We start from the raw sequence: 26,076 nt of genomic DNA, 5'->3' as shown, positions 1-26,076 counted from the left end.
CCATTTTCAAATCAACCGTCCAATTAGACATCCAGCAAAGTATTATCGGCACGCAAAGGCCAAACATTCTGCCAAAATATGACCGTTAAACACTTACACTAGTCTGCAGAGCCACCAACGAATTTATTGTACATGGATTAATTTGGGGTAACCACAATGAGTCAAGTCTGTTGTGCCATTGTCTTTATTAAACAGTTAAACAATCAGTTATGGATTTATGACATGACTGATAAGGGTCACTTTATTTTACACTATTTGAAAATCATTTTCATGCAGTTGGGCCTACAATTGAGGTAATACAATCATTTCATTGTGGTACATTTGTTAAGAAACACTGACATGTCAGGATTATGCAATGCTCCACTCCCCGGGATAGAACAGTTGGGGTCATATGAACTAGTGCAGGTCAGCTTTTGTTCACCCGCAATTATTAATAAACCCTCTGACTGGGGATTTATATTCAACTGCACCCGACCAATATACCAAATAATCTCAGCCTGTCTGATTTGCTCAAGAAATAGCATGATTGGGTTGAATGATTTATAAAACATTTCATCACCCTAAATATGCCAACCCCAAAGATGTAACCACAGGGATTGCCCATTGATCCACACGTCACTGAACCCTGCCAGTGGTGGTCAAGCCAAGTGGTCTGGCATTGTCAATCACCTGCAGGATGCAGCAGTCTATACCCCATTCAAATCCAGACAGGAACAAACCTGTGGAGGTACACACAAATAAGACACATTAGAATACATACAACATCACAAATGTCCCGGGTCTTCCAGTTAGATTGTAGATGGAGATGTCAAACTGTGCCAAAGTCCAGTGTTATTATCAAGGAAAAGAGATGTAGCCTGTGTCATGATTATAAGTACAAGCTTGGGTCCAAAACTAAAATCACTCCAGATATTCTAGGTGCATTATCTTTAATCAAGATGTCAATCCTGTCCAACAAAATCAATGCCGTTTTATTTTACCTTTAACTAGGCAAGTCAGTAAATAAATTCTTATTTTGAATGACATCCTAGGAACATGGGGTTAACTGCCTTGTTCAGGGGCAGAACGACATATTTACCTTGTCAGCTCAGGGATTCGATCTGGCAACCTTACGGTTACAAGTCCAACACTTTAACCACTAGGCTACCTGCCGCCCCTTTGTCTGTTGAAGATGAAGGAAAATATTAACTATATGTAAACAGAATGTAGACGCGAGGTATTCAGGAAAGAAGTGCTCAGGGTTCCGAAGGTTCTTCACTAGACAATAAGTAGGTGATAAATGTCATCATCACTGCACAGTACATGTCTTTCAGCTACAGAACCTCACCCATCCTCACCTTGAAATCATAGCTGGCAAGTTGTCCTGAAATGCAAAGAAATCTAATTAGTTATAATAAATACTTCACACAGTAACAGCCATTAGAAAATGTGCTCAGCGTTAACTAGTCTTCACCAACAGTAAGAAAGCTGGGTTAAAGCTATAAAGCTCTTATCATAGCGACAGAATAGTTTCAACATATTACAAGTAAAAGTGTCTCAGGTCTTCTAGTCAGATTGTTGTAGATGGAGACTACTTCAAACTGTGCCAAAGTCCTGGGTTATTCTCCCAAGGAAAAGAGATCACCAACGAGGAGGTAGCCTCTGCCATGATTATGAGTACAGCTTGGGTCCAAAAGACAATCCACATGTTATAGGTACATTAGCTTTAAATCAAGCCATCGAATCCTGTCGAAGTAACTCAATGCTTTGTCTGGAAGATTAAGGAAACGGATATGAACAATACAGATGAAAGTCGACAGACAGTCAGGAAAGAACTGTGCGCCGGGTTCTTCACAAGTCAGTAAAGTTATCAATGCAGTACATGCGTGATGTTAAGCTACAATCATTCTAACCCATTCATAGCTTGAATGGAGCTGTGGCATCCCACTAAAGTGTAAATCTACTTGATAAGTAAAATAAAGTCCTTATAAAATACTATGCACAGTAACAGTCACTGCAAACTGTGCTCAGCATTGACAAGTCTTCAACAGTAAGGCTGGGTTAATGTTACGAAGATCTCATCAGTGCACTGTACCATTTGGGTTCAGAAATCCCCTATTTAAAAGTAATTACCTTGCAGCGACTTCATCAATCCAGCCCAAGCATCTCCATTGTTCCTGAGGAAAAGAGTCAGTCACTCAGGAAGAGTTGTGTTCAGGGTTCCAAAGGTTCTTCACTAGGTGATAAATATCATCACAGCACGCCTTTTAGTATAATTGATCCAGCCTCACCTTCAATGGCGTTGTAAAGTAATATTTTGTAGTCAGGTTTCCCTGAAAAACCAAAACAATTGTGTTAGGAATGATCCTTACAGCACAAACACAATGTAGCGGCCATAACAGCCATTACAAACGTGCTCAGAATTGAAAAGTCGTCACCAGCAGTAAGAAAGCTGGGTTAAAGCTTTAATGCTTGCATCACTACACAGCATGTATATGGAAGTACCGTTTGGGTTGGAGAATCACTTCAGATGTTTAGAGTGCATTACCTTGCATCGACTCCAAATAAGCCACCAAAACAGCCTAAGCACCTCCAGTCTCATCTACATTATTCCTGACGAGGAAAGGAGAAAGCCTATGAGCAACATATACAAGAACAGACAGTAAGAGTCATTCAGGAAGTTGTGCTCAGGGTTCCGAAGGTTCTTCACTAGACATCAAGTAGGTGATTACAAGTCATCACTGCACAGTACATGTCTTAGTAAAATATTGCCCACCGTCACCTTGAATAGTTGAAGCATTCGTAGTTGGCAAGTAGTCCTGAAATGCAAAGATATTGAATTAGTTATAATAAATACTGTACACAGTAACAGCGATTACAAAATTGTGCTCAGATTTAACTAGTCTTCACCAACAGTAAGAAAGCTGGGTTAAAGCTATAAAGCTCTCATCAGCACACATTAGGTTATGACAGTACCATTTGGGTTTAGAAATCAAAATGCTCAAAGGTCATTACCTTGCTCTTGGTCTGGCCTGGAGTTTAGGGAGTCACCTGCAGGATGCGTAAGTCTATATACCCCCATTCCAAGTCCAGACAGGAACAATCCTGTTGAGGTACACAAACCAATCTCATTACACAGCAACACATTAGTTTAGTTTCAACATTTGACAAGAAAAAGTGTCTCAGGTCTTCTAGTCAGATTGTAGTAGATGGAGACTACTTCAAACTGTGCCAAAGTCCTGGGTTATTCTCCCAAGGAAAAGAGATCACCAACGAGGAAGTAGCCTCTGCCATGATTATGAGTACAGCTTGGGTCCAAAAGATAATCCACATGGTACAGGTACATTACCAAATAAAGCCATCAAATCCCGTCAAAGCAATCCAATGTTTCGTCTGGAAGATGAAGGAAAACATTAATATATACACAGAATGTAGACATGAGGTATTCAGGAACGAAATGTGCTCAGGGTTCCGAAGGTTCTTCACTAGACAATAAGTAGGTGATAAATATCATCATCACTGCACAGTACATGTCTGTTGGCTAGAATTCCGATCAACCCTCACCTTCAATGGAGTTGTAAAGTAATATTTCAGTTAGGCTCCCCTGAAACAAAATAATTTAGTTAGGAATGATCAAAGTCCTTACAGCACAAACACAATGTAGCGGCCATAACAGCCATTAAAAACATGCTCAGAATTAGAAAGTCGTCACCGCCAGTAAGAAAGCTGGGTTAAAGCTATAATGCTCACATCACTGCACATTAAAGAACTTGTTCATGGAGTTTCGCTACAACTACTGAGACGTCCTCACCTTCAAAACATTTTATAGAGTTGGAAGAGACTTTAATTGAGAGATTAAAGTTTTCCTGAAATGCAAAGAAAGAATGCTTAGACACTGCACTACAACCCATAAACATAAGCAAGTAATATGTAGACAAGCATAGAGAATTGTGCTGTGTCAAAAGGTTCATCACCATACACAAGAATGTGTTAAATCACTGCACAGAACATTCCCATTTACAATATTCTTATTCTCACCTTCAATAGTTGGAATTCATTCAGCAGGATTTCCTGAAATAATAAGAGTAGAATATAAATTTCACTAGTAACTAGATGTGGCTGTATTAAATAAAAATATTTGTTAGCCCTTCTACTAGGGTTGCCCCAGTGTGGGTACAGCCCACTCAAGAGGGGCACAGCTCCGCTACAAGCTCAGCACCAACAGCCACTAAAACAGTGTCTGCTGGACCAAGCTACATTAGCTGAGCCTTTCTCTCCCAGCAGTGTAACACTAACTCAGGCATGGGGCTGGCCTGTACAGCTGACTACTACTGGGTCACGAATTAGCCAATCGTGATTTGCTAAGTCTAGAATGTTAGGATGTGGGAAACAGTTCCCTTGAAGGGGGATCAAGTTATTCCCACTTGCAGCCCTTCCATATCTCCTAACATGTCTAGGTAAAAAGTATCACTTCTGACAAAGCACTATGAAATAAATGGTAGCGAATGACTGTTTTAGCCAACTTGGCCGACATTTTGCGTGGCACCACGTGCCATCTCCGCCTTGCATGTGAAACTTGCCAATTATTTAGGTAACGTTAGTTAGCCTTACCAAATTGACTCTCAAACAGTCAATAGTAAAATGGCAGCCATTGAAACTAGTAACTACCTGAACAAGGTAATGTTAATCGTATATTTAAGTTAGTTAGCTAACTTAGCGTTTAGCCAGCAGATTGTTTAATTAACATTCCTACCTTGCTCCTGCAAGTTCCACACAATTGTGTTATTTAGCTAACGTTAACTAAAACGTTGTCATTAATATCTGGATTTTCATTTTTTTTTAAAAAAAGCTTACCAGACGACAAATAAACACGACTCACCTTCATTGTCATGTCAGAGAAAAAAAAGACTGAAATCCAGTCCCTTGCAAATTTATAGTCCTGTTGGCACCATAGACTACAGTTCCGCTGTGAATTGTGGGATAGGTCTATACCTCCAAGAAAGAAACGTTGGCGCTGTGACCTTATGCCGCGTTCAAAACTACTGGGAATTTAGGAATATCTGACTTCAATGTATCAATTGAAGGGGGGGTCCGAATGGGAGAAATCGATTGTAACAGTCATCCAACTCGGGATCTCGGGCCTCCTAGAGCGCCGACTATCCGACCTGAAGATCACTGGCATCTATTTTTCCAAGTTCCCAGTTGTTTTGAACGCGGTAATGCCCAAGTTGGATGACCATTCAATTTTTTTCCCGAGTTCCCAGATGTTTTGAACACACTGAAATCAGATATTTACGAGTTCCCAGTTGTATTGAACGCGGCAATAAACTGCCCGCATTCCCGGCGAGTCGTAGTGGGAGGACCACACGTCATCGCGTGACGCAGTTTACTACGACATTATTTATTTTTAAACGTAACCTTTATTTAACTAGGCAAGTCAGTTAAGAGCAAATTCTTATTTACACCGGCCAAACCCCGACCAATTGTGCGCCGCCTTATGGGCTAACAAATATTCACGACTGGTTGTGATATAACCTGGATATGATTGTTATGTCAATATTCATAAATATTTGCGCGTTAAAGCGTTTCCACCGACAATTCTCGCATAAGGAATTTTACCTCCACAAAAAGTTGCCACATTATTGAGTGTATTTTGTCGACATTGGTAAAGTTCACCGATTTCGGTGGAAACCTGGTTAATGGCCGTGACAAATACATTTGGCTTGACTCCACATCATCTGCCTCAGTCGCAGCAAAAGTACAATGAATGTATTGCCAATTTCTCATATCCAAAACCACTGTTGAAATGTAGAATTTTATTAGGAAAGTTAGCAACCGTAATTGAGAACCCAAATATCAAATCAATCTAAAATTTGACAATAAATCCACCTCATACCAGACTGGTTATTTTCTCATTTTCACAGACTACTGCTGCCAATTATATCTGTCAGATAGGCAGCAGCTCAAACGTCATACAATAGTTATGGCAAAACGAAATCTATTTGTATGCATGGTAGCTTCTAATCATTCTCTCAGCTTATACCCATGACAAAGTCAAGAAGAATGAGTGCTCTTCTGTACTGAATGGAATAACAAATAAAGATTCAAAAGAATAGAAATAAAACCCTGCAGCTGTATTGTCGTATTATACATCTTTAACCACACACACACACACGCTACTCATATCACTGTACATATGCTGTTTTCATAGAGCAGATAAACAGGATGGAGCTAGAGAAAAGCCAAGCTTCTTCTATTGCATTTCCACTGTTGTCTAGACCAGCAGAGCTACATTGAAAAATGAAACCCAAAATGGCATCACAGTCAGACTTAACACAATTGCTATAAACAGTTCACTACTTCACAAGATGTAAATAATTTTTCTTAAAAATGGACAGGATATATAGTCTATCACAATTAAATTACAAAGGGGTGGAGGAACATACACTGAGTATAGTTACATGCACACACTAATGAGATTATTCTGGATAGTCAGATTAATATAAATAGTTCAATTTAAACATTTACAAGCTTTGCAAGAAGAACGATTTCCCTAATAATCACGTTTACATGGACAAATGAAATCAGGCTACCCGATGGCACTCTGAAAAATGCAGAAAATCGGCAATCAAAGCATTCTACCACCACATATATGATTCCCAAGACGCATACATTCAGTTGTTTCTGAACTCTCACTTCGCCGATTACAAAATGTTCACATGTCCTGGTGTTTTAATCAGCGTATGCTTACTTTGATTTTGACCGTACGCCGATTATGATAAGCAGAGTAAGGTGTTTACATGACTATTGCGTAATCTGCCTACTGCCATAATCTGTTTAATATCAAATTATTACTGTGCATGCAAATGTACTCAATGACATATACAGTATACTTTTTACTGCAAAAACACAGCATGTGAGAATGACTAGAATACAATAGCTGCCACTCAGGACAACAGGTCTACAATCCCAAGCCCATCAGTCCATGTCTCCAGACAACCACAAGTGCAAAGGTTTCACTGCTGGCCTTCCTTCTTCTCTCCAGTTCCACCTTCTGACGATGACGATCCAGAGCCGCCGTTGCTACCTTCCCTCTCTGATGCCATCTGAGACCAAATGGAGAAAAGCTGGTTAATAAATATAACAGCAATATATCAATTGACCCATTGTGATAGAATTTTGGGCTCTTAATTGACAAGCTAAGCAACCAATCCAGGCTTCTTCCAGGCTGGCCAGAATCCTTTACAAATGCAAGTGAAAATAAAAAACTACTGGACAATGTTGGGGTGCTGAAATAATTACCTTCTTATAAGCCATTTCGAAGAGTTTGAGTGATGCCTGCTGAAGGGTGGTGGCAGCCTGTTTGATGTTTTCGCCAGTCTCTTCATCCTTCCGTGACAGCAAGTCTCTCACTTTGGCAATCTCTTCCTTCAGTTTGTTGCACTGAAAGATGGGGAACAAACTCAAATACTAGGACTACTGGAATTTCCTGATATTTGGGATTGTTTGGGATGTTTCAGAGGCATAGTTATGTACATTTTGCTGTTCAGTGTCCTTGGGTTTTTGTAAAAAGCTTTAAAAATCCTATGTATTATTATAATAAAATGTCCCACATACCTCATCAGTAGGGAGCTGATCCTTGAACTCCTCCATCTTGGATTCAGTGTCATGGACGATGCCCTCGGCCTGGTTAACAGCCTCAACACGGTCCTAGGCAAAAACAAACAGGACACAAAGGATTACTGTCGGCATTCAGTCACACCTTATTCAAAACACAGCCCAACTCCAGCTGGGGATGTAACTGATAAAAGTTCAAACGGACAGCTGATAAGACAATGTCAAACCTACCTTTCGCCTCCGGTCCTCCTCTGCATACTTCTCTGCGTTCTTAACCATGTTTTCAATGTCGTCCTTGCTAAGGCCACCAGAGGACTGGATAACAACTGGAGAAGTGAAGGAGAAGCAGTGTAAAGTAAAAATACATTACTGAAATCCTACTTTCATTTATCAGTTATTTTACCAGGTAAGTTGACAGAGAACACGTTCTCATTTGCAGCCACGACCTGGGGAATAGTTACAGGGGAGAGGAAGGGGATGAATGAGCCAATTGTAAACTGGGGATTATTTGGTGACCGTGATGGTTTGAGGGCCAGATTGGGAGTTTAGCCAGGACACCGGGGTTAACACCCCTACTCTTACGATAAGTGCCATGGGATCTTTAATGACCTCAGAGAGTCAGGACACCCGTTTAACGTCCCATCCGAAAGACGGCACCCTACACAGAAAGCATGCATTTCAAGCGCGGGTTGTTTGAGGATCTTACTCTGCTGTTCGCGGCCTGTGCCCTTGTCTTTGGCAGAGACGTGGACGATTCCATTGGCGTCAATGTCGAAGCAGACCTCGATCTGGGGTACTCCACGTGGGGCAGGGGGGATTCCAACCTGCATGAACAATACATCAGTAAGACATTGTTTACATCAGATACACCAGAGAATCTAAAGATATCCCATTTAAATTGAGTTAGTATGAACCAGCTAGGAAGGACACTTACCAGAGTGAACTGTCCCAGGATCTTGTTGTCTGCTGCCATCTCCCTCTCCCCTTGGCACACCTTGATCTCCACCTGGGACTGACCATCAGCTGCTGTTGAGAACACCTGAACGAGGAGGAGGAATGCATCAGTACCACTGATGAGGTAAGACAATGAAGTATATACAATTAATTTAGGTTTCACCAGCCAGAACAAATTTGGATTTTTGTCCCGCACCTGTCCCTTCTTGGTGGGAATGGTTGTGTTCCTGTTGATGAGTTTGGTGAACACCCCTCCGAGGGTCTCGATACCGAGAGACAGTGGTGTGACATCCAGAAGGAGCACATCAGTAACATCTCCAGCCAGAACACCTCCCTGGATGGCAGCTCCAATGGCCACAGCCTCATCTGGGTTGACTGACTTGCTGGGAGCACGGCCAAACAGGTCTTGGACTGTCTGCTGGACCTGAGAGGAGACCGTAGAATGGAGGGTCAGAGAGGGGCAAAGCATGATGAGGTGGGATAGAAACTGGGAAATCTGCTCACCTTGGGCATACGGGACATGCCACCGACCAGAAGCACCTCTCCGATGTCCCCCTTGGAGACCTCAGCGTCCTGCATGGCCTTCTGGCAGGGGGCCACTGTCCTGCGGATCAGGTCAGACACAATGCCCTCAAACTGGGAGCGGGTCAACTTCATGTTCAAGTGCTTGGGGCCAGAGGCATCCATGGTCAGGTAGGGCAGATTGATGTCGGTCTGTGGGAGAAAAAGTCTCCGTAAAATGTTTTACATCAAGATTGAGAGGGAGGTAACATATACCGGTTTTACATATTGCATCATCCATACTTGAACTATCTTACATTTGGATGGACAGCCTAGCTCAGAGCAGTGATGTTTGTTCTACTAGAGCTGCCCCCGTGTGAGGGTACAGCAAGGGGTTACAGAACTTACAACAAAAACCATGAGGGTCAAGGGACTGTATAAAATACAAGCAAGTTGTTTCTATTGACCAAGATCTTGTTTATTCTTATCATTAGCTTGGCAATGAAATAAATGTCTGCTGTGGGATGAAACTCACCTGCAGGGATGATGACAGTTCACATTTGGCTTTCTCGGCTGCCTCCCTTACTCTCTGCAGAGCCATGCTGTCTTTGGTCAGGTCAACTCCAGACTGGAAGGAGAAACCAAAGGTTTGATAAAAATGGCTGGCTTGAATGTGGCAGATGTGCTTGGTCAGATAAAGGTATCACATAGTTCTTTATCCAGGATACTTCCTCCTCACCTCCCTCTTGAACTCCTTCACAATGTGGGTCAGTAGGTGCTGGTCAAAGTCCTCTCCACCCAAAAAGGTGTCTCCGTTTGTGGACTTCACCTCAAACACGCCCTTCTGGATCTCAAGGACAGAGATGTCAAAGGTGCCACCTCCCAGGTCATAGACGGCAATGCTGCAAGTCAGAGACAGGTGTGAAACATGAGCTAAAAGCATGGATAAAAATAAGGTCACGGTCATTGCTTAGGTGTCGTAGAGGTTTTCCAGCAGTTTGTAGGGTTGTTATACTTACATTCTGTCCTGAGTCTTGTCCAGACCGTAGGCCAGAGCAGCAGCAGTGGGCTCATTGATGACTCGCAGCACATTCAGCCCAGCAATCTGACCAGCATCCTTTGTGGCCTGTAAACAAAATGACCTACTCATTACACAGCGTTTTTCATTAGTGCCGGGTGTCGGCTATTCAGCCGGTTAGACTCATTTTAAGCCTGCTACATTTTCCACTTCATATTATTTAGGCTACTTTTAATTTAAAGTTTCAATTCGTTAGTCCGTCGGGCCCCTCCCACTAGAATGAACATATGCATCTTCTAGCGATCAATTGATAGGGCATGCGCCTGTCAGTCACAAAGCGAACGATGGCAGGGAAGCACAGCAGAGAGTTAGAGGCGAAGCGAGAAGTTTCACTCTTGCCAAAATAAGCCAACTGCGTTTCTATGGGCTTATTTTGGACCTAAGCTTGTCGCCTATCTTCCTGCCTTTGGGACAACGGCTCCCATTGTTAGGGCGGAGACATGAGCATATTGTCATTACATACAGATGTGGTTGCATTCTGGTCCAAATATGATGGTCATTTGGTCTGATGAGTCCAAATGTGAGATCTTTGGTTCCAACCACCGTGTCTTTCTGCGACGCAGAGTAGGTGAACGGATGATCTCTGCATGTGTGGCTCCCAGCATGAAGCATGGAGGAGGTGGTGTGATGGTGCTTTCCTGGTGATTTATTTAGAATTCAAGGCACACTTAACCAGCATGGCTACCACAGCATTCTGCAGCAATACACAATGCCATCTGGTTTGTGCTTAGTGGGACTATCATTTGTTTTTCAACAGGACAATGACCCAACACACTTAAGGCTGTGTAAGGGCTATTTGACCAAGGAGAGTGATGGAGTGCTGCATCAGTTGACCTGGCCTCCACAATCACCCAACCTCAACCCAGTTGAGATGGTTTGGGATGAGTTGGACTGCAGAGTGAAGGAAAAGCAGCCAAGAAGTGCTCAGCATATGTGGGAACTCATTCAAGACTGTTGAAAAGTATTCCTCATGAAGCTGCTTGAGACATTGTAAGCAAAGCAAAGCTGTCATCAAGGCAAAGGGTGGCAACTTTGAAGAATCTCAAATATATTTGGATTTGTTTAACACTTTTTTGGTTACTACACAATTTCATGTGTTATTTCATAGTTTTGACATCTTCACTATTATTCTACCATGTAGAAAATGTAAAAACCTTGAATGAGTAGGTGTGTCAACTTTTGACTGGGTCTGTATATAGTGTTTAATATGTATTTTATATTGTATTATACATGGCACATTTGGAAAAGAGACCTAGGTCTCAATAGGTCTTTCCTGTCAAAATAGGCTAAATGAAAAAATAAGACATTTTAGTAATTGAAATTGTAAAGTCATGTCTTTCTACACAATATCACAATAAATGTTTCTAATCTGGGAGTTAAAGATCTTTTTCAGAGCTGATCCGATTGGTCAAAAGTAGAGGCTGACTGATTATGATTTTTCAACACAGACACCGATTATTGGAGGACCGAAAAAAGCCGATACAGATTAATCGGACAGTTTTTATATATATTTGTAATAATGACAATTACAACAATACTGAATGAACACTTATTTTAACTTAATATAATACATCAATAAAATCAATTTAGTCTCAAAAAAAGAATGAAACATGTTCAATTTGGTTTAAATAATGCAAAAACAGTGTTGAAGAAGTAAAAGTGCAATATGTGAAAAACTAATGTTTAAGTTCCTTTCTCAGAATATGAGAAAGCTGGTGGTTCCTTTTAACTTGAGTCTTCAATATTCCCAGTTAAGAAGTTTTAGGTTGTAGGTTGTAGGAATTCTAAGACTATTTCTCTCTATACCATTTGTATTTCGTATAGCTTTGACTATTGGATGTTCTTATAGGCACTATAGTATTGCCAGCCTAATCTCGGGAGCTTGAAGTCATAAACAGCGCTGTGCTTGAAGCATTACGAAAAGCTCCTGGCAAACGGAGGAAAGTGCGGTTTGAATGAATGCTTACGAGCCTGCTGCTGCCTACAACTGCTCAGTCAGACCGCTCTATCAAATCAGACTTAATTATAATAAACAAACAAATACAAGCCGTAGGTCATTAATATGGTCAAATCCGGTCCAGTCTCCTCGTGGATTGCAATATAATCTGCATCCAAAAATGCAGATGACCTATTTTTAAGAAAACTTTAAAATCGGCCATTCCAATTAATCGGTTGACCTCTTAAAAAAAAGAAGCCCAATTTGTAAATAAAAAAATCTGAATTGGGCTGCCTGTGTAAATGCAGCCAGACACAAATACACTGATCAAAGTTGAGGCTTGATAGAGCACCATTCTGTGAGTCAATGGCAAAGGCATTTAAAAAAATAAAAATCTTTATTTTACTAGGCAAGTCAGTTAAGAACAAATTCTTATTTTCAATGACGGCCTAGTAACAGTGGGTTAACTGCCTGTTCAGGGGCAGAACGACAGATTTGTACCTTGTCAGCTCGGGGATTTGAACTTGCAACCTTTCGGTTACTAGTCCAACACTAACCACTAGGCTACCCTGCCGCATAGCTAGTGACAAAGTGACTGTCGGTCACCAGTGTTTGCCAGTAATGAATGATTCAGCAGACAAAGTTGAAGAAATAAAGTAAGGCTGATACCTGTCTCTGAGAGTCATTGAAGTAGGCTGGCACGGTGACCACTGCATTCTTCACATTGTGACCCATGTAGTTCTCTAAAACCAGGACAATGTTACAATGAGTGCATGCTTTTTTTTAGCACACAGACAGGGGTAGTTGGTAACAGAGAATTGGCATGCTAGTTCCCCCTACGGGGGCAATGAACACTAATTGATAGGTAGATTACCTGCTGTCTCCTTCATCTTCATCAGCACGAAGGCACCAGCCTGGCTGGGGGAGTAGAGCTTTCCATGGGCCTCGACCCAGGCATCACCATTAGAAGCACGGACAATCTTGTAGGGCACGTTCTTCCTGTGAAGCCACAAAGAAAAACCTGTCATGAATTTATCTACACCTCAAAATCATTTCCAACTAATGATGCCTTACGATGGCTAGTAAGGTATATAAGAGATATATAGTAAAACACTCACATGTCCTTCTGAACCTCTGCATCATCGTAACGACGACCAATGAGACGCTTGGTGGCATAGAGGGTGTTGTTAGGGTTTGTGACTGCCTGTCTTTTGGCTGGCATGCCAACAAGTCTCTCGCCATCAGCTGTGAAGGCGACCACTGAAGGTGTTGTCCTTGCTCCCTCTGCATTCTCCAGTACCTGTCACAACAAACAAGTCAGTAACAGTCTAAAAAAACAACTATCAAAAGATGATTTCAAAGACATGCTCTTCATCACACAGGTCAAACATTCGTAATTAAATCCCTGATGAAATGATAACCTGTGCTTCTACATCTGCATTGCTTGCTCTTTAGGGTTTTAGGTTGGGTTTCTGTATTAGCACTCTTCTGTATTAGCTTTATAAATAAATGTGATAACATGCCAGAGGGTGACAACACTGCCATCTCAAAACATAAACTGACCTTTGCTTGTTTTCCCTCCATAACCGCCACACAGGAGTTTGTTGTACCCAGATCAATCCCAATCACTGATCCTTTGATTGCCTCTGATCTGGAAAACAAAGTAAATCAAGGTAAGCACAAATGGTCAGAGATGTTCTTGGATGCTATATTGATATTCATTAGTTTACATATTAGTTTACTTGGGAAACTTCAAGAAAGAAACTTCAGGAAAGAATACTCACGAATAGTCACATCTGGCCACAGACCTGAGAGCATCTTGCTGAAATCCATTCCAGCAAGCCTATGGGGAAAATATTGGTTAGCTACCACATCATGACTACTTATTAGTGAAATCTGTCCTTAACCCTTTTCAACCAATAAATGAAAACAAACAGGTATATTTTTAAATTAACACAGGGCATGGATGCACAATAATCCTAATGTGGTATAAAACATTGTCTATGAATGTACTTGTATTTATTAAGGAACCCCATTAGCCGCTGCCGTGTCTTCCTGGGGTCCAGCAACATGAAGGCAGTTAAGAATGAAATAGCTACATAGCTTGTCTAAAATGATGTTTGGTTATGACATTTGAACATCATGCCCTGGGACACCACAGTGATCGTCACAGGTGTTATTTTCACGATTAATGACGCCCCCCTTTATAACAAGACCTGCACATTTCATTAACTTATCTTACACAAAATAACAAGCCGCTTAAGGGTTTGAAACCACTTCCAATTCAATCACTTCAAGCGGGTAACGTTAACTAGCTAGCCATTACTTGTCCCTTAGTAAGCTCCCACTATGGTCGCTAATGTACATTACTTGGTATGTCTATTCAGAAGAACAACACATGATATAGTTAAAGAAAACATCCTGGCTAACCCCGGCTTGGCGAAACGTTAGCAAGCTGGCTACTGTAAGTTAGCTAGTTAACTAACAGTACAACTAGTCACGCCTTGACAAGCTAACATTAACTGGTTAGCTCTTCTTGAACAGTTAGTTTTCCGACATGACTATTGTTAAAACTTATTCAGCATTGGTGGGTCCCCTGCGGGACGGTTGAGATAACGGAGGCTAATGCGATTAGCATGTAGTTGTAAGTAACAAGAACATTTCCCAGGACTTTAGACATATCTGATATTGGCAGAAATATCCAACTGAACTGTCCAATTTACAGTAGCTATTACAGTGAAAGAATGCCATGCCATTTTTCGAGGAAAGTGCAGTTTTGAAAATGAAAAGTTATTGATAAATAAATTAGGCACATTTGGGCAGTCTTGATTCAACATGAACAAAAATGCAATAATTTATTGGATCAGTCTTAAACGTTCTAAATTGCACCTGGGCCTGAATAATACATTATGGCCTTTCTTTTGCATTTCAAAGATGATGGTACAAGAAAAACATTTGGTCTGTTCTTTGTATTATCTTTGACCAGATGTGTTAAATTATCCTACATTCCTTTCACATTTCCACAAGCGTCAGTGTTTCCATTCAAATGGTACCAAGAATATGCATGTCCTTGCTACAGGCAGTTAGATTTGGGTATGGGTGTCATTTTTGGCAAAAATAAAAAATAAAAAAAAGGGGCCGATCCTTAAGGTTTAATTTAACTAGTATTTTTTCGGGATGGCAGCTTTAACCATTAGATGGTACTCAGCTAGTAGCAAACGATTTTAACTAGCTACTTTAGCTGCGACATTTAACGTTAGCTAACGTTAGCTAGAACTAGCCATTACTCCTCGAATTAGTTATCCTTCATGTCCAATTACACCTATTGGAAACATTTAAACTAACATTTGTCAATTGTGGCTGATTTACCTTCTTTATCAAGGAGGACACACTTCTTGAGCAGTTTGGAGAGGGGAGAGACCTTGAAGCTGTTCTTGCAACACTCAACATTTTGACAATTCTGACTTTAAAATGGAGCCCCAATGAAAACCCAAGTTGTTGACTTTATATTGAATTTAAATTAACCCCGCTCTCTGTATATCTTATTTATCACGAAATATACAATTCCCAAGGTAAAACGAGGACTGTCTTTCTCCTGTCAGACCCGGTATGGTAACACGACTGCTCTTCATTCAGCAACGCAGTTGACTTGAAACTACGATTTCGAATTATCCAACACATGGGTCGCTCTATGCATTGTGAAACTGACCCTTTTTAGTAGCCCAAAGATTGCCTGAGTCAAATTATTTATTTTGAAATAAAAATACTTCCCACATGTATTATATTTAATTATCACAGACGAGATACTCACAGAACACCAGGAATGTATGTTTAGTGTGAAGTATGATTATTTTATATGATACATTCTGCTAAAACATAATCATGATCAGAGGCGGCCATCACACACCATGGGGTTTATGAAGGTCATTTTGAAAAAGGGGTGAACATTTTCACGAGAATTACATCAGTAATACCGGTGTCTGGTCTGATGAAACATCACCACATTTGGATAAAGTAACTACATTTTTAACGTTAATGAAAGTGCATGACCATATCAAGGGATCGGCCGACATTTTGTATTTCTGTATATTATTAATCTGTTTTACTCTATTGGACTTTACCTTACACTCTCATGTGTGTCACCCTTTACAACACAGCTCATCAACATGCATTAATGAAGAGCTGGCTATTATTTACCACCTCTCTGATGTGGGCACAACTGGCAACAAAAAACCCAACGGACACCAGAGATGTTAAACCCTTACAAGAAAGCGTCATTGGACATTTTTCAGTAGTTCAACTTTTACACCACAAGGTGATGCACACGTCATGCGGTGTTCTTCTTCTTGTTTGTATTGGCGAATCGCACCCATTTGACAGGTGCATACACCGCCACCTACTGCATTGGCCAAATCAAATTTTATTGGTCACGTTCACAAATTTAGCAGACGTTATTGTGGGTGTAGCGAAATGCTTGTGATCCTTGCTCCAACAGTGAAGTAGTATCTAATAGTTCACAACAATACACACTAATCTGAAAGTAAAATTATGTAATTAAAAAATATATATATATATTAGGTCGAGCAATGTCGGAGTGACATAGAAAACAGTATATACACATGAAATGAGTAAAGCATTATGTAAACATTATTTAAACATTTATGTAAGTTTGAAGTTCTTGCACTTTGTGATATGAAAAGGGGCAAAAGGACAGGGAAAATGGAAGAAAAAATTGCCACACCAACCCTTTACCTATTAAAACCACACTACCCCATTCCACTACTTGGCCCTGTCTGGTCCTATACCAGACTGGCAGCCTGGGAAGATGGGACACTAGAGTTTAACACACCTTCTAACTCTTCTGCAGTAAAGCCTCACCTAAGTTCTTCTCTGCAGCTGCCATCACATCTATTTTCTGTGATTTACGTTCTATTTCTGCAGTACAGTTGATAACCATGGCTATGAACGCTGAGAAGCCAACCTTACAAAAGCACTGTAGCACTCTTAGGATCCCTCCTCCTCTACAACTCTCTTCACTGCCTCAGCACATGACACCTTCTGTACTACTCTGACCCTGACCCTTTCTGTCACTGGACACTTCTGATCCCCAGTATCATTGGGGTGGCAGTGTAGCCTAGTGGTTAGAGTGTTGGACTAGTAACCAAAAGGTTGCAAGATTAAATCCCTGAGATGACAAGGTACAAATCTGTTGTTCTGCCCCTGAACAAGGCAGTTAACCCACTGTTCCTAGGCTGTCATTGAAAATAAGAATTTGTTCTTATTGCCTAGTAAAATAAAAACATGGCTACCCCTACAGTTCCATGCCCTCCTGCACACTTCTCACATCTAGGAATCTCCCTCCTACACACTGTTTTAACATGGCCATAAGATTGGCATCTGAAACACCTCAATGGGTTTGGGACAAAAGCTCTCACATGATAATTGGCATATCATAACTTGACTTTGTCGGGTAAAAAGACTGCATTAAAACTCAACAGGACAGACAGGGTCTTCTCTGTTTCACCACACTCTTCACCGGGTCTGCGTCACACCAAACGGTGGGCTTCACAGACACCAGGAATCTTCCATTTCAGTTGATCCTCTTCAAAACTTAATGCCACCCCAGTTGTGTGGTCCTCTTTCAGCACCAGTCTACTTTTGGCCCCACTCACCAACTACAACAATAAAATGTGAGATTGGCCTCTTCACAGGAGACAGTGACAGCAAAGAGACTGGATATAAGTTGTCTGCACTTCCATGTCAAATAGGCTACAATTGCTTTCTCACACATCCATTTACTGCATCCAAGGGGAGATAACTTCTCTCTCAATCTTGTTCCTGATTAAATGCATTGGGTCCTTAGGGCAGAGGAAAACATCTACTGTATTACTTGACCATTGCCTTTAAAAGATTTGAGGATTTTAAGCATTTATACTATGAGGGAAAAAAACACTGCACCTTTCAGCAGTATCTAAGTGTTCCATAGTCTCACAGGCATGTTGGTTGCCCCTGTAGAACATCAGAGAAAAGGGTGGAACCTGCACACTGACTGCTATAACTCAGACAAAACTTTGTAATCACAAACAGCATGCGATGAGACCTGTGAGACCAAATGAAGTTGTCCCGAACCACAGATCTCGGATCACACTTCCATCGCCTACCCCCATTCTTAACCTTAGCCCCAAAGTGGATAAAAAAATATCTCGCCCAGTATCGGTGGTTTAGTTTAGAGGTACATTACCACCCTATTCTAGGGAGCTAGGGAAGTGACCAATGTGTCTTGTGTGGACACGCTTCCTGAAGAGATGGCGTTATGTAGGCTAACTACAGTTGAAGTCAGAAGTTTACATACACCTTAGCCAAATACATTTAAACTCAGTTTTTCACAATTCCTGACATTTAATCCAAGTAAAAATTCCCTGTCTTAGATCAGTTAGGATCACCACTTTATTTTAAGAATGTGAAATGTCAGAATAATAGTAGAGCAAATTATTTATTTCAGCTTTTATTTCTTTCATCACATTCCCAGTGGGTCAGAAGTTTACATACACTCAATTAGTATTTAGTAGCATTGCCTTTAAATTGTTTAACTTGGTTCAAACGTTTTGGGTAGCCTTCCACAAGCTTCCCACAATAAGTTGGGTGAATGTTGGCCCATTCCTCCTGACAGAGCTGGTGTAACTGAGTCAGGTATGTGGTTCTCCTTATTCGCACACACTTTTTCAGTTCTGCCAACAAAATTTCTATGGGATTGAGGACAGGGCTTTGTGATGGCCACTCCAATACCTGGACTTTGTTGTCCTTAAGCCATTTTGCCACAACTTTGGAAGTATGCTTGGGGTCATTGTCCATTTGGAAGACGCATTTGCGACCAAGCTTTAACTTCCTGACTGATGTCTTGAGATGCTGCTTCAATATATCCAAATAATTTCCCTTCCTCATGATGTCACCTATTTTGTGAAGTGCACCAGTCCCTCCTGCAGCAAAGCACCCCCACAACATAATGCTGCCACCCCCCGTGCTTCACGGTTGGGATGGTGTTCTTCGGCTTGCAAGCCTCCACCTTTTCCCTCCAAACATAACGATGGTCATTATGGCCAAACAGTTCTATTTTTGCTTCATCAGACCAGAGGACATTTCTCCAAAAAGTATGATCTTTGTCCCCATGTGCAGTTTTTTATGGCGGTTTTGTAGCAGTGGCTTCTTCCTTGCTGAGCGGCCTTTCAGGTTACGCCAATATAGGACTCGTTTTCCTGTGGATATAGATAATTTTGTACCGGTTTCCTCCAGCATCTTCACAAGGTCCTTTGCTGTTGTTCTGGGATTGATTTGCACTTTTTGCACCAAAGTACATTCATCTCTAGGAGACAGAACGCGTCTTCTTCCTGAGCGGTATGACGGCTGCGTGGTCCCATGGTGATTATACTTGCGTACTATTGTTTGTACAGAGGAACATGGTACCTTCAGGCATTGGACCAGACTTGTGGAGGTCTACAATTTTTCTCTGAGAACTTGGCTGATTTCTTTTGATTTTTCCCACGATGTCAAGCAAAGAGGCACTGAGTTTGAAGGTGGGCCTTGAAATACATCCACAGGTACACCTCCAATTGACTCAAATGATGTCAATTAGCCTATCAGAAGCTTCTAAAGCCATGACGTAATTTTCTGGAATTTTCCAAGCTGTTTAAAGGCACAGTCAACTTAGTTTACATAAACTTCGGACACACTGGAATTATGATACAGTGAATTATAAGTGAAATAATGTGTCTGTAAACAATTGTTGGAAAAATTACTTGTGTCATGCATGAAGTAGATGTCCTAACCGACTTGCCAAAACTATAGTTTGTTAACAAGAAATTTGTGGAGTGGTTGAAAAACTACTTTTAATGACTCCAACCTGACTTCCCGACCTCAACTGTACATAACTATCCTGTATAGTAAATGATCCAGAACTTTTAACATCACAGTAAGATGATTTGGCTTTCCCACTAGATAATATTTGAGAAATGATTCCCCCCATATAATGAGGGATTGAAACAGGGTGGTAATTCAACAAAGTGATTTGGTAAACGAGGCTCACCTGTGGTCATGCCACTGTTAGATAAGCACCTCTTCTCTCCTTTCAGAGAAAAATAAATGACACGGTAAAGGTATATTATTCACCTTTTAAACATAATTATGAGTAGAGAAAAAGCTCATTTGTAGTGGTGTAATCTTGGAAACCCAGAATTATAATCTCATGTAATTGTTACATGTGTTTGTCCATGAGACATTAATAGCTGTGAACTATACCTGACTCCTAATCCATATAATTGTAATTAATTCAATTCTACATCAATAATTATTATTCAATTTTATCAATGTATTTATTGATTTAAAACGGATTAAATGTTAACAGCAAACATTTGGAAGCTTTTTAGAGAAATTGTGTCCAAAAAGAGCATTTACAAATAGTCTAAATAACACTGCATGGTAAGTATAGAGATGGTATGATTTAGATTAGGTGTGTGCTCTGAGAGCTGAGGTGAACTGCGACCAACAGACTTCCCTGGCAAGCTGTCTTGATACTAGTCTTAAGTCAAGGGCTCTCTGAAACCCAGCTGAACCCGAAGAACAAAAGCTTCTGTTCAAAACGGCTGTTATGGAAAATACTGAATAGGGTGCTCCTCTGCCTCTCTTGGAAGCAACACAGACACCAGTAGTAATGCCCAGTTTTAGCCAGTCTCATCAAGAACGCACAGTGCATCACTAGTCTAGGGAGTGTGTGAGAGAAATAGTGAGGGTAAGCTTGCACAAGAAAAGCAGACCTTCATGGGGCTGTGTACCAGCAAGTCTGCGGTGTCACTGGCCCCCAGTGCAGAAGCCCCCAGCGGAGAGGCAGGCACCCGGCCAGGAGGTGGCAGTCCAGGGGGGACACCAGTCTGGGAGGAGCACACGTCTACGATGCAAGGCACCAAGGCTAAGGCAGAGGCTGGTATACGGAGCGGAGGGCCTAACCCCACAGCCAAGGGCTACCTGGAGTTGGGAGGGAAAGGTGAGGGGAAGCCCCAGATGTTCCGGGAGGCAGAGGAGGAGGAAGATGACACAGGGGATGAGCTGGAGGAGCTGCTGAACTTCTCAGACAGTGAAGGGAGCCTGAAGAGTGAGTTCCTTGAATGAATAGACCAGTTTTAAATCCCCTTTATTGGGTCAAGAATCTACAGCACATCAACATTCAACCCTCAGACATCATGCACCACGCAGTTAAAAGGAAAACTCTGGATCCCCTCATCATCAACAGAGCACAACACAGGATGTAGAGGAGTAGCTATATCAACTCTGGATCCCCTTCATCATCAACAGAGCACAACACAGGATGTAGAGGAGTAGCTATATCAACTCTGGATCCCCTTCATCATCAACAGAGCACAACACAGGATGTAGAGGAGTAGCTATATCAACTCTGGATCCCCTTCATCAACAACACAGCACAACACAGGATGTAGAGGAGTAGCTATATCAACTCTGGATCCCCTTCATCATCAACAGAGCACAACACAGGATGTAGAAGAGTAGCTATATTGTGTCATAATGGTCAACAATGTTGGATCTTCAGCCAGTACCAATTCCCTGCTATGTGTTATGTGCCTCGTGGAGGTACATTGTCCAGGACTAGACCTAGAATTCAGGCAACTTGATCTATCTTGTAAAATAAAATGTTACACTATAGAAGGTATGGGCAACTGGCGGCCCGCAGACACACCTTTCGTAGGCCCGCTGATCAATTAAGTTAAATTTCAACATTTTGGTTGTGCATCAGCAGTTTTTTTTCTTGTTTATGTCAGTCACTGATAGTCACTCAATTAACCCATTTCAGCGAACATTTTTTAGATTGGTAAATTAGTCTAGCGGCCAGCTATCTGAACTTGTATTAATCATGGTTCAATTATCGCCCGGCTGGCCCCCATTGATTTTGTTAGTCACGCTTGCTCATGTCTCATATTAAAAACAGCAACATTTTCTTTCCACCCTTTGGCAAAATGTGTAGAACTGCAGGGAATTAGCTATAAAACTGCAATTTTTTATCTTCATCTCATGGCAAATTTTGTAGAATTGCATGCAGTTAGTTATAAAATGCCAAAATCTTGTCTCTGTTCTTGGCTAAATGTGTAGAATTTAAGGAAATTAACTCTTTGCTCTACCCATAGTCTAATCTAAAGAATATAGCTCACCATAGTCTAATCTAAAGAATATAGCTCACCATAGTCTTATCTAAAGAATATAGCTCACTATCTAATCTAAAGAATATAGCTCACCATAGTCTAATCTAAAGAATATAGCTCACCATAGTCTTATCTAAAGAATATAGCTCACTATCTAATCTAAAGAATATAGCTCACCATAGTCTAATCTAAAGAATATAGCTCACCATAGTCTTATCTAAAGAATATAGCTCACCATAGTCTTATCTAAAGAATATAGCTCACCATAGTCTAATCTAAAGAATATAGCTCACCATAGTCTAATCTAAAGAATATAGCTCACCATAGTCTTATCTAAAGAATATAGCTCACTATCTAATCTAAAGAATATAGCTCACTATCTAATCTAAAGAATATAGCTCACCATAGTCTAATCTAAAGAATATAGCTCACCATTGTCTAATCTAAAGAATATAGCTCACCATAGTCTTATCTAAAGAATATATCTCACCATTGTCTTAATTAAAGAATATAGCTCACCATAGTCTAATCTAAAGAATATAGCTCACCATAGTCTAATCTAAAGAATATAGCTCACCATAGTCTAATCTAAAGAATATAGCTCACTATCTAATCTAAATAATATAGCTCACCATAATCTTATCTAAAGAATATAGCTCACTATCTGATCTAAAGAATATAGCTCACCATAGTCTAATCTAAAGAATATAGCTCACCATAGTCTAATCTAAAGAATATAGCTCACTATCTAATCTAAAGAATATAGCTCACAATAGTCTAATCTAAAGAATATAGCTCACCATAGTCTAATCTAAAGAATATAGCTCACTATCTGATCTAAAGAATATAGCTCACTATTGTTTAATAAAAGGTCAGTGTTTTGTTAAACTAGACTGAGCTGAGGAAGAAAACTAACTGATGTTACTGTATGTTCAATTCCATTCCATTAACATCTTGTATGCAGTGTAATATATCAATTTGTGATATAACTGTAACAGGTATGATGTTTTTTAATTCATTGTTATTTTTTGACTCCTTTTAGTGTTATTTCAACGACAGTTCCTTAATAAATTTGGTCTGTGCACAATGACATAGCAGTTGGTATTGCTTTCAAAGAAAATAACCTCTTCAATCCAAGTTCTTATCTTCACTTTTTCCTAGCATGTCAGCAATTCAGGTTGGTGTGTAGAGTGACCTTTTTTGAAAAGCACGTTGCTGGTGTAGTGTGACCTTTTTTGAAAAGCACGTCGCTGGTGTGGTCATCAGAATTTTCTGTAAATGGCTCATCACAGGGAAAGCCAAGTGTTGTGTTTGATGTGGTTAATAATGTTTGATTGATAACTATTTTACCATCTATCAGCATGCATCGCTGTATAGTAAAAGATAGCATCTGTTTATAACCAAAGGTTGGCATTTCTTGTTCAAGGGGCAATCTGCAGTTCATATCTGTGTTCACCCCACCACTGTTTCAGTAAATAGCTGAGGGATGGGATTGCAGAAATGTAACCACTCTCAAACCACTCTCAAAGAGCTAAGGATTCAAGGATTGACCAACAATGATATCACAAATATAGTTTTTTACCATGTTTTGAGGCTATATTGTGTCTGTTGAGAGTTTTACTTTTTTATACAATGGAATAAAACTTTGCTTTTATTTTTGGGTTCTGATGAGGTGCTACAGTTGAACTAAGGTCATGAGGCATGTGTAAGTTATATTTGCCACGACTCCAGGCTCCTCTCCTTGTTCGGGCGGCGTTCGACGGTCATGTTCCCTGCACACCTGGTTTTCATTCCCTAATCAATCTACATGTATTTATTCCTCTGTTTCCCATCATGTCTTTGTGTGAGATTGTTTGTGTTACGTGTGTGTTGTTGACGCGCCAGACTGGCTTGTTTTTTTCTGTGTTATTTTTCATGAAGATGTTTATTGTTGAACATCATTCTTGTGACTATTTTGCGCATTTTGCACTTTGCCTAAATAAAGTGTGCGCCTGTTCACAAATCTCTGCTCTTCTGCACCTGACTTCGCTACCAGTATGCACACACCTGACAGAATCGTACACCTACCATGGAGTCAGCAGGAGCAGGTACCCCGGTCAGAGGAGTCGAGGAGCACTTCCAGGAACACACGGCAATGCTACATCATCTCGGTGCCATAATGGATCACGTTGTCCGACCATGGACGCTGGGAGAGGCAGGAAGTTTCTCCAGCACCTCGACCAGCGCAACCGGGGTTACCTCTAGCCGTCCCATCTGGATCCAGATCCAGTGGGATGCGTCTCTCCCTTCCCAGGGAGTATGATGGGACGGCTGCACAGTGCCAGGGGTTCCTTTTATAACTGGACCTATACCTGGTCACCGTTCACCCAGCTCCTCAGGAAGGGAGAGAGTATTCGCCCTCGTCTCATGGAGCTCTGGAGTAGGCTAACGCCGTGTGGGGAGAGGACGACGCGGCGTTGGACCACTTCGAGCCGTCTTTGACCATCCGCCCGAAGGTAGAGCGGCGGGGGAACGACATTTCCCTTTAAGGCAGGAGACGAGGAGCGCTGGAGTTCCGGACCTTGGTCGCTGAAGCAGGATGGAACGACAGGGCCCTCATTGACCACTATTGATGCAGCCTGCGTGAGGACGTCCGACGGGAGCTGGCCTGCAGGGATGCCACCATCACCTTTGACCAACTGGTGGATCTGTCCATCCGGTTGGATAACCTGCTGGTCATCCATGGACATCCTGAGGGGGCTGTGTCAGTTCCATCTCCCAGCACTCCCACTCCGGTGCCCATGGAGTTGGGAGGGGCTGTGCATAGGGAGGCTGGAGGAGGGGCCTTAACTTGCACCATCTGTGGCCGCAGAGGGCACACTGCCGGTCGGTGCTGGGTTGGTCCAGCCGGTTCTGGCACCGTGGCATCAGAGTCAGACCGAGGCTCCTGCGGTGGATGACTGGTTCAGGTGCGCGGAGGAGACCTGGGAAGCCGCCCATGGTCACCTCCAGCAGGCCGCGCTGCGCCAAAAGACCAGCGCTGACCATCACTGCAATGAGGCCCCGGTGTTCGCACCGGGGGACAGGGTCTGGCTCTCGTCCCGAAGCCTGCCCTGCCGGAAGCTGGGCCCGTGGTTTGTGGGGCCATTCAAAGTCCTGAGGAGAGTGAACAAGGTATGTTATAGGTTACAGCTTGGCTGTTCCGCTCCAGGCGTCTGAGGTGCGGGAAGTTCCTCCTTCCCCTCTGGACATCGAGGGGGCCCTGGCATACTCCGTCCATTCCATCCTGGATTCGAGGCATCGGGCAAGGGGCCTTCAGTACCTCGTGGAGTGGGAGGGGTACAGTCCGGTGGCTGATGTTGCGTCGATATCGTCTGCAAGGCCGGTGTCGACGCACCGCTGGAGCCGTGCGTCGGGGGGTACTGTCACGACTTCTGCTGAAGTCAGCTCCTCTCCTTGTTCCGGCGGCGTTCGGCGGTCGACGTCACCGGCTTTCTAGCTATCGCCGCTCCATTGTTCATGTATCCATTTGTTTTGTCTTGTTCCCTGCACACCTGGTTTTCATTCCCCAATCAATCTACATGTATTTATTCCTCTGTTCCCCATTTCTTTGTGTGAGATTATTTGTGTTATGTGTGTGTTATTGACGTGCCAGACTGGCTTGTTTTTTTCGGTGTTATTTTTCACAAAGATGTTTATTGTTCAACATCATTCTTGTGACTGTTTTGCGCGTTTTGCACTTTTGCCTAAATAAAGTGTGTCCATTAAAATAACATCAAATTGATCGTGTAGTGTAATTAAGTTTTAAGTAAAAAAATGGATGTTCCAAT

General features: G+C 41.7%; 1 protein-coding gene and 1 non-coding gene across 5 annotated transcripts; both read right to left on the bottom strand.

Moving 5' to 3' along the window:
• Positions 1-168: 168 nt before the first annotated feature.
• LOC124011021 (stress-70 protein, mitochondrial-like) lies at positions 169-15,751 on the bottom strand. 4 transcript variants are annotated; one of them, XM_046323951.1, is made up of 29 exons: positions 15,435-15,751; positions 13,850-13,908; positions 13,629-13,716; positions 13,184-13,365; positions 12,940-13,064; positions 12,735-12,808; positions 10,071-10,177; positions 9,791-9,953; positions 9,587-9,679; positions 9,055-9,264; positions 8,747-8,974; positions 8,531-8,635; positions 8,303-8,420; positions 7,828-7,922; positions 7,597-7,689; positions 7,282-7,422; positions 4,859-7,085; positions 4,018-4,050; positions 3,791-3,845; positions 3,544-3,583; positions 3,329-3,372; positions 2,995-3,084; positions 2,756-2,798; positions 2,528-2,592; positions 2,271-2,312; positions 2,113-2,156; positions 1,338-1,363; positions 1,079-1,162; positions 169-719 (listed from the first exon to the last, which is right to left on the bottom strand). In XM_046323951.1, exons 1-17 carry the CDS (start codon positions 15,513-15,515, stop codon positions 6,996-6,998), a joined length of 2,052 nt encoding a protein of 683 aa, XP_046179907.1. In that variant the 5' UTR covers positions 15,516-15,751; the 3' UTR covers positions 169-719; positions 1,079-1,162; positions 1,338-1,363; positions 2,113-2,156; positions 2,271-2,312; positions 2,528-2,592; positions 2,756-2,798; positions 2,995-3,084; positions 3,329-3,372; positions 3,544-3,583; positions 3,791-3,845; positions 4,018-4,050; positions 4,859-6,995. The 4 variants fall into 4 exon arrangements, with proteins under 4 accessions (XP_046179907.1, XP_046179906.1, XP_046179904.1 ...); XM_046323950.1 differs by having other exon boundaries at positions 2,528-2,613; positions 2,762-2,798; XM_046323948.1 differs by having other exon boundaries at positions 2,762-2,798.
• Positions 4,117-4,315, bottom strand: LOC124011718. The gene has a single exon (XR_006834617.1). It is a non-coding gene; the product is annotated as a small nucleolar RNA SNORA74 (small nucleolar RNA).
• Positions 15,752-26,076: the final 10,325 nt, after the last annotated feature.

This window comes from Oncorhynchus gorbuscha, linkage group LG23, assembly GCF_021184085.1.
Source record: "Oncorhynchus gorbuscha isolate QuinsamMale2020 ecotype Even-year linkage group LG23, OgorEven_v1.0, whole genome shotgun sequence".
Lineage (NCBI taxonomy): Eukaryota > Metazoa > Chordata > Actinopteri > Salmoniformes > Salmonidae > Oncorhynchus > Oncorhynchus gorbuscha.
This window is presented reverse-complemented; position numbering and strand designations above follow the sequence as displayed.